At 37.0% G+C, this 7,635-nt stretch overlaps 1 protein-coding gene across 1 annotated transcript; it reads right to left on the minus strand.

Annotated features, from left to right (window-relative positions):
• Positions 1-685: 685 nt before the first annotated feature.
• zgc:112285 (serine protease) lies at positions 686-4,827 on the minus strand. Its single transcript, XM_017482833.3, has 6 exons — positions 4,579-4,827; positions 4,296-4,405; positions 4,111-4,205; positions 3,291-3,571; positions 2,932-3,095; positions 686-972 (listed from the first exon to the last, which is right to left on the minus strand). Exons 1-6 carry the CDS (start codon positions 4,703-4,705, stop codon positions 793-795), a joined length of 957 nt encoding a protein of 318 aa, XP_017338322.1. The 5' UTR covers positions 4,706-4,827; the 3' UTR covers positions 686-792.
• Between the last annotated feature and the right edge of the window lie 2,808 nt (positions 4,828-7,635).

Below are 7,635 nucleotides of genomic sequence, written 5' to 3' on the forward strand. Positions count from 1 at the left end.
TGCTGGCAGTTTTTTAAATCCACACACAATAAGCCTGAAATATGTCTTTGGTCTGAGAGCAGTGTTCAGACCTGTCAATAGGTGTGATTTTTTTTTTTTTTCTGAAGCAGGTTAGGAAGAATACTTGTACACTTTTTTTATACTTCCTGATATACTTGTAAGAGTTTAGAACATTACATTAATTATTAAATATTAATTACATTAATAACAATCCCAGCAGGCTGTTTTGGGTCAAATTCAAATCTTTTATTGACAATCGACACTAATGCCAGTTATTAATAGATTTGTGTTGAATTATGTGTGTTGTTTTTTTTTTTAAAGATAGTAGAAGGTGATAGCCAACGTGCCATTAAAGGAAGCTGGTAAGGACTTGGTAGCTGCACAGTCATAAGCAATACACTGAACTGATCCATACTGCAGCAGAAACTGTGTTAATGTCAGTAGAGGACTGACTGCTCTCCCAGAGCTCAGTACAGTGCAGGGTAGATGGATGAGTGAAAGTGTGGATCTAAACCAATGCCAGGTGTACGTATTATTTACATTTACTGCATTTGGCAGATGCTCTTATCCAGAGCAACTTAACAAAGTACTTTGAAGTCTCTATCAATAAATACATCCCGATACTAGTTCACCAGGTCAATGACTAAGAATACCATCAGTCTAAAAACTATGTTGGGAGGTAATATAGTAAGAAAAACACACAGACAACACAACATTTTTTTTTTTTTAATGGCCACTCCACAATTGTATACCCCTTAGAGTTGGACTTGGTGCTCACTGAAAACAGGAAGATCAATAGAAAAAGAAGTCCCTGATGCGAGTGGCCTCAATCCAGGGCATGTAAGCAGCAGTGCGAGTAAAGACACTGGGCTTATTTTCCACTGTGCATCCGACGGGGCCGAAGCTCACTACCCCACGCACCTCCCAGCGATCCTCGCCCACCTGACACATTAGAGGACCACCTGAATCTCCCTGGAAGGAAAAAGAATATAATTTTCTGGATAATATTAAGATTGAAACTAGAGAATTTGTCATTGATGGTAATTACCCATAAATCCAAATAAATTTTAAAGATTGTGTACAACCCCAATTCCAAAAAAGTTGGGACGCTGTGTAAAATGTAAATAAAAACAGAATGCAATGATTGGCAAAGGTCATAAACCCATATGTTATTCACAATAGAACATAGAAAACATATGAAATGTTTAAACTGAGGAAATGTACCATTTTAAGGAAAAAATAAGGTAATTTTTAATTTGATGGCCAACAACACTTCTCAAAAAAGTTGGTATGGGGGCAACAAAAGGCTGGAAAAGTAAGTGTTACTAAAAAGAAACAGGTGGAGGTTAATCAGCAACAGGTCAGTAATATGATTGGGTATAAAAAGAGTGTCTTAGAGAGGCAGAGTCTTTCAGAAGTAAAGATGGGCAGAGGTTCACCAATCTGCAAAAAACTGCATCTACAATTTGTGGAACAATTTCAGAATAATGTTCCTCAACATAAAATTGTGAAGACTGCAGTGAAGACATCTGCAGTACATAATATCATCAAAAGATTCTGAGAATCTGGAGAAATCTCTGTGTGCAAGGGACAAAAGTGAAAATCAATATTGCATGCCCGTGATCTTCAGGCCCTCAGGCGGCACTACATTAAAAACAGGCATGATTCTGTAAAGGAAATCACTGCATGGGCTCAGAAACACCTCCAGAACTCATTGTCTGTGAATTCAGTTTACCGGGCCATCCACAAATGTTGGTTAAAGCTGTATCATGCAAAGAAGAAGCCACATGTGAACATGATCCAGAAACTCCATCTTCTCTGGGCCAAAGCTCATTTAAAATGGACTGAGGTGAAGTGGAAAACTGTTCTGTTGTCAGACGAATCTTAATTTTTTATTATTTTTGGAAACCATGGACGCCGTGTCCTCTAAACTAAAGAGGACTAAAGAGGAAACGGACCATCCTTTTTTTTTATCAGCGCTCAGTTCAAAAGCCTGCATCTCTGATGGTATGGAGGTGCATTAGTGCCTATGGAATGGCCAGCTTGCACATCTGGAAAGGCACCATCAATGCTGAAAGGTATATACAGGTTTTAGAGCAACTATATGCTTCTATCCAGATTCCATCCCATCTTTACTTCTGAGAGACTCTGCCTCTCTAAGATACTCTTTTTATATCCACTCATGTTACTGACCTGTTGCCAATTAACCAAATTAGTTACAAAATGTTTCTCCAGCTGTTTCTTTTTAGTAACACTTACTTTTCCAGCCCCCATCCCAACTTTTTTGAGACGGGTTGCGGTGATCAAATTCAAAATGACTATTTTTTCCTTAAAATGGTACATTTCCTCAGTTTAAACATTTAATATGTTTTATATGCTCTATTGTGAATAACATACGGGTTTATGAGATTTGCAAATCATTGCATTCCATTTTCTTTACATTTTACACAGCATCCCAACTTTTTTGGAATTTGGGTTGTGTCTTATATTATTAGATTATATTATTATAACTATATTAGTCACACCTTCACTTTATCAGAATATGCAGAAATAAATAAACCTGAAATGTGTCATAAATTCCACTAAGCACCAAAATATAGTATAAATACAGGTCATTTAATCATTTATAGTACTTCATATAACACAAAAAGTGCAGAGGTGAAACCATGGCAACTTGGCAACTGTTCTTATACAATTCAGGTCCTGTTTACTTTCTAAATGAATCTATTTCCTCATAGTATGCAAGTACTCCAGTATGTATATGTGACAATTTTAAACAAAAATATAAAAAGCATTAGTTGCAGTAGTTATAAAATGTAACAACGAATTCCATTCCGTTTTCTGAGCTCTTCAGAGCTTTAGAATTCATTTTTCATTAGAAGTTATTTTAATAACACTCCTTAACTCCCTGACATCTCCTGATCTGTTTACCTGGCAGGCAGCAGGAGGTCCCCCTGTATCTCTAAAGCCAGCACAGATCATGGACTCCCTCACACGGTCTCCCCAAAATTTCTTCTGCCGGCATGTTTTGTGGTCGATGATGGGCAGACGGGCCTGGTTTAGTGACTCAGCCAATGACACATTATCTTTCCCACCTGAGATAATTAGAAATAATAAGAGATAATGAGATAATAACAAAAATACACAAAAGCAAACTTCAGTCAAACAGCCCAAAATCAACAGAGCAACCGCTGCCATAATATGAAACATTTATGGCCTCTGTTGAAAACTTGATTTTTTTAATGCCCTTCCTTTAATATTCTGATAGTAGTAAATGAGAGGTCAGGTACCCCGGGTGTCCCCCCAGCCAGTCACCCAGCAGTAATGGCCAGGTTTTAGACTGATCTGCTTGCGCGGCAGGCAGGCGTAGCGGATAAAGTTGCTGGGCAGGATGTCTGTGCCTGCTTTAACCAAAGCTATGTCATAGTCCAGATCACTGTGCACTGGGTAGCGAAAATGCTCGTGTCTGTAGATTCTCTTCACAGGGAAAATACGCTCGACTGCTTCACTTTTTTTCAGCTGGTGCTTCCCCAAAACAATACGCCAATTACCTGCATCTTCATCTTTACCCCTATGCAATATGATATAGAGAGGAAGAACAGATCAAGTAATTATTTATGATTATGTGTGATTATGTGCGATATTACTATGTGTGATAGTATGATTATATGCCAATAGTGAGAGTATGATTATGTGCCAGTCATGGCTATTCAAGGTGGGGCTTTCAAACAAACAAGGGTTAACTTATTTACTTATATACTTATTTTACTTATTACTAATACTTCTTTCTGGATAAAGTTTTAATTGCTAAGATTGCATTTCTATTTTGAAACTGGAGAAATTAGAACATCCTAACATACTAACTAACCCTTACCCTAACCCTATGTTCACTGATTATACAGTATTAGTCATAAGTCTAAGTCTTTAAGTCTTCATTTTTTAGAATATACCTGCATATTATGCGGGGCAGATAAGAGCTTTTATTCACTATAATTATATAAAGTAAACTGTTTTACTTTCATGACCTTGAATTGAGCCCATTGTACCGGCATGTTACTCTTTTGCATGTAGTAAATTCACTGTGTTTTAGGACACTTTGCTAATTCTTACTTCTGGAAGCAGTGGGCTGCAGTGAGCACCCAGTTTTTGTGGATCAGGGTCCCACCACACACATGGAGATAGTGCTTGCTTCCTCGAGGACGAACCTATAGCATGTGACAGATTGCAAAAGTCCGATGTTACAGTCTTATTTAAACACTTCTTAATGAATTTTAGATATCTCAAAAGTCACTCACCTGCAGTGAGACCTGCCATGGCCATGAGTGGGGTCTGGCTTCATTGCCTGATACAATGCGTTCTGTGGTGTGTGGTTTGAAGTAAGCCAGGCCACACTCCTTGGGCCAGTCTATAGGTATATATATATATATATATATATAAACATTTCCTAATTTTAAGCAAACTGCATTTAGAGGGTGAGTACCAGAATGGCACATAGTGGATATAAAACAATATAGAAACTGTTGTGTATATATATTTGTATTATCTTAAGATTGTATAATGTACAACTTCACAGCTCACCCAATTGAAGGATTTTGTGCTGCTGGAGGCGTCTGTGGGTGAAGGCATGAGTGTAAGCTGTCTCCAGTGTAAGACCCAGTAAAAACAGCCACACAAGTTGTAGCAAAAACCTCCTCTCTGCCATCATCCACAGTTAAATAAACAGTGGCATTGCTCTGGAGGTCCACCATTTATACCATACCAAGGGCAGAGGCCGCACATTGTGCTGGCTCCACCACTCTGTACCTGGACAAAAAGACTCTACAATACACCTCCACACTGGATTGTTCTGGTGAGGCAGAAGGGGCTTTTGTAGCTGCCTGAGAGTTCCATCAGCACTTTCAAAACCTGAAACTCCATCACTACAGGGCAAAACAACTTGCCCAGAATACTCTGCGCTTCCTCATGTTACAACATACCATTGGATAAGAAGATCTGGTGACTTCCAAATGATCACATAATATTTATTCACAAAGCCGAATCAGGTACCTATAGTCACATGCCTAGTCTTCTTACATAGTTCCCCCAAAATGGTGTAGAACAAAGGTCCATATATGGTGCTACAACATTCAAGTTAAGAACAATTGTACTTCTGCAAATCTTTTGGGAAATTGGTTGAGATTATAATACACTGAATCCAACTGAATGATGACCATGATGGCCAGATGATGGCCAGTGATACAAATTGTTCTTAAACAAATGTTACAGTATATTGGTTTTGGTAATACAAATGTTGCCTGGGTTTTTGGTCAAGAGCATAATATTTAAGACTAAATCATCTCTAAATTTCTATAATTTATATTATACAGTGCTTTATGTACAAGTCAGGGGCTGAGATGTATCTACAGACCGCTTTCTTTACCTTTGATAAAAAAAATAATCAAGTATTATTAAAAAAAGGTCACTAGCAGTTTTTTCTGTGTATAAAAATACTGTTTATTGTGCTATACAGACACAATGCCACTTGACAAGTGATGTCACAGTCCTAATACATGTCCTATGAAATCATTACAGTGACTAAGTACAAAGTGTGTAAAATTCATATGTGACTTGTGTGAGATTTCTGTAGGGGATAAAACAAATGAAGAAAATGTCCGTGTGTGTCTGCTTAAAAAATGTTGATGTCATAGGCGTTTAGAGCAGTGGTTAAAGCATTGGAGTACTGATGAGTTCAAATCCTGGCACAACCAAGCAGCCACTGTTGGGTCCTTGAACAAGACCCTTAACCCTCAACTGCTCACTTGCATTCTGTTTCAACTGTAAATCGCTTTGAATAAAATTGACAGCCAAATGAAGTCAATGTAAATGTGCATACAAGAACTAGGGCTCTGTGCTGGTGATGTGACACTCACAGTGCTGTACTATCATTAACGATGGATTTAATAACAAGCTGCTAGCTGCTCCTCATGTGTTTTACCAGCAGATGGCATAATATTCAATGAAATAGATTTATTATTATTATTATTATTATTATTATTATTATTATTATTATTATTATTATTATTATTATTATTATTATAAATAGAGAAATAACAGCAAAAGTACTCCCAGGGCTCTGTCATGTATATCCTGGAGGTCTGTGGTTATTATTTTATAATTATTTTTAAACAGTGTAATTTATAATGGTGAAAATCGTGATTAACTGCTACTGTTAAAGTTGTTATATTCTGTAGTCATAAGCCTAATTGACTGGTCAATTGAATTCATCACAGTCCATCACAGGACACCATGCACACACACATTTACACACTCATTCACCCCTAGAGGCAAATAAACATAGTCAACCCATCTACCTGTATGTTTTTAGGGAGGTGGGAGATGGGAAACCCATGTTGGAATGGAGAGAACATGTGAAAATTTGTAACCTGAGCACAGGATCAAAACCAGGCTCCTGGAGCCGTAAGGCAGCAGAGCTAACAATGATGCTCATGAAACTAATTTATGTTTTTAAAAAAATAAATAAATAAAAACTATGGAAAGGTATCTGAATCATTTAACATATGTAACTAGTTCAGTATGTTACTGACTATCTGTAAACACTGTCATATTCTGAGATAAATGATATTACAGATTAGTAATAGTCTTTGGATGGAGGGTTAACTAACACTAACACACTGAGTTGTTGTTGTGTTTACCCTAAACAGTGAAACATGACACAATAAGCACACCACAAATGAAGTGAGAAGAGTTGCTCCAGTACTGCCAATACCAGAGAATGTGCCTGATCATCCAAACACGCAAAATGTCAGTGAAAGGACAATGGAAATGTCCAGAGCATTTTACCAGAACAATATTCATCATGTTTAACAGGATCCTCATCTGCTTTCCCTGTCTAATGTTTCATGCAGAAACAAACATGCTGAATCAACATGTAAAAGACAACCACATCCGCTACATATAGTACATGAGTACACAGTGATTTGACCAGATTCCTTGAATCTTTGAATTATATCATGCACTGTAGAAGGTGAAATGTCCAAAATCCTACAGATTTTATTTGGGGAATATTCTCAAAGTTTTGGATTATTCGCTGACACATCTGTTTGCAGATTGGTAAGCCTCGACCCATTCTTGCTCTTGAAGGACTATGCTTTTTTTTTGGAGGCTCCTTATATACTATGATTAGATGATTGCCTCATCTGTTTCACATCACCTTCTTATTATTTGTCACATAGCTATTTGTCCTAAAGTACCCCTGTCCCACCTTTTCTGGAACGTGTTGCATGCATCAATTTCAAAATAAACGTTTACCTTCAAAAAACAATGCAGTTGATTAGATAAAACATCAAATACCTTGTCTGTATACATTTTTTATTTAAATACAAGTCAAAGTACATTTACAAACCACTACTATTTGTTTGTTTTTATAAGCATTTTCCATACTGTCCCAACTTTTTTCGGAATTGGGGTTGTATTTCATGTACTCTGAACAAAAGAAACAGCATTTAGGGTTCATTTTTTCACACAATTTATTGTTGCACATATTCAGACAAAAGCTATTGTTAACACTTCCATTATGTAGCATAAATTACGTTTTTGTTAGTAGACCTTTTACATTACTCTCATTATCTACTGACA

This window comes from Ictalurus punctatus, chromosome 13 (genome assembly GCF_001660625.3).
Source record: "Ictalurus punctatus breed USDA103 chromosome 13, Coco_2.0, whole genome shotgun sequence".
In the NCBI taxonomy this organism is placed as follows: Eukaryota; Metazoa; Chordata; class Actinopteri; order Siluriformes; family Ictaluridae; genus Ictalurus; species Ictalurus punctatus.

Excerpts from the sequence above, each read along its gene's own strand:
- zgc:112285 (XM_017482833.3), bottom strand. The coding sequence starts at position 4,705 with ATGATGGCAGAGAGGAGGTTTTTGCTACAACTTGTGTGGCTGTTTTTA. Across the intron at positions 3,096-3,290 it reads TGGCTGGGGGGACACCCGGG|GTGGGAAAGATAATGTGTCA; the intron begins GTACCTGACCTC and ends TAATTATCTCAG. Across the intron at positions 973-2,931 it reads GACCTCCTGCTGCCTGCCAG|GGAGATTCAGGTGGTCCTCT; the intron begins GTAAACAGATCA and ends TTTTCCTTCCAG.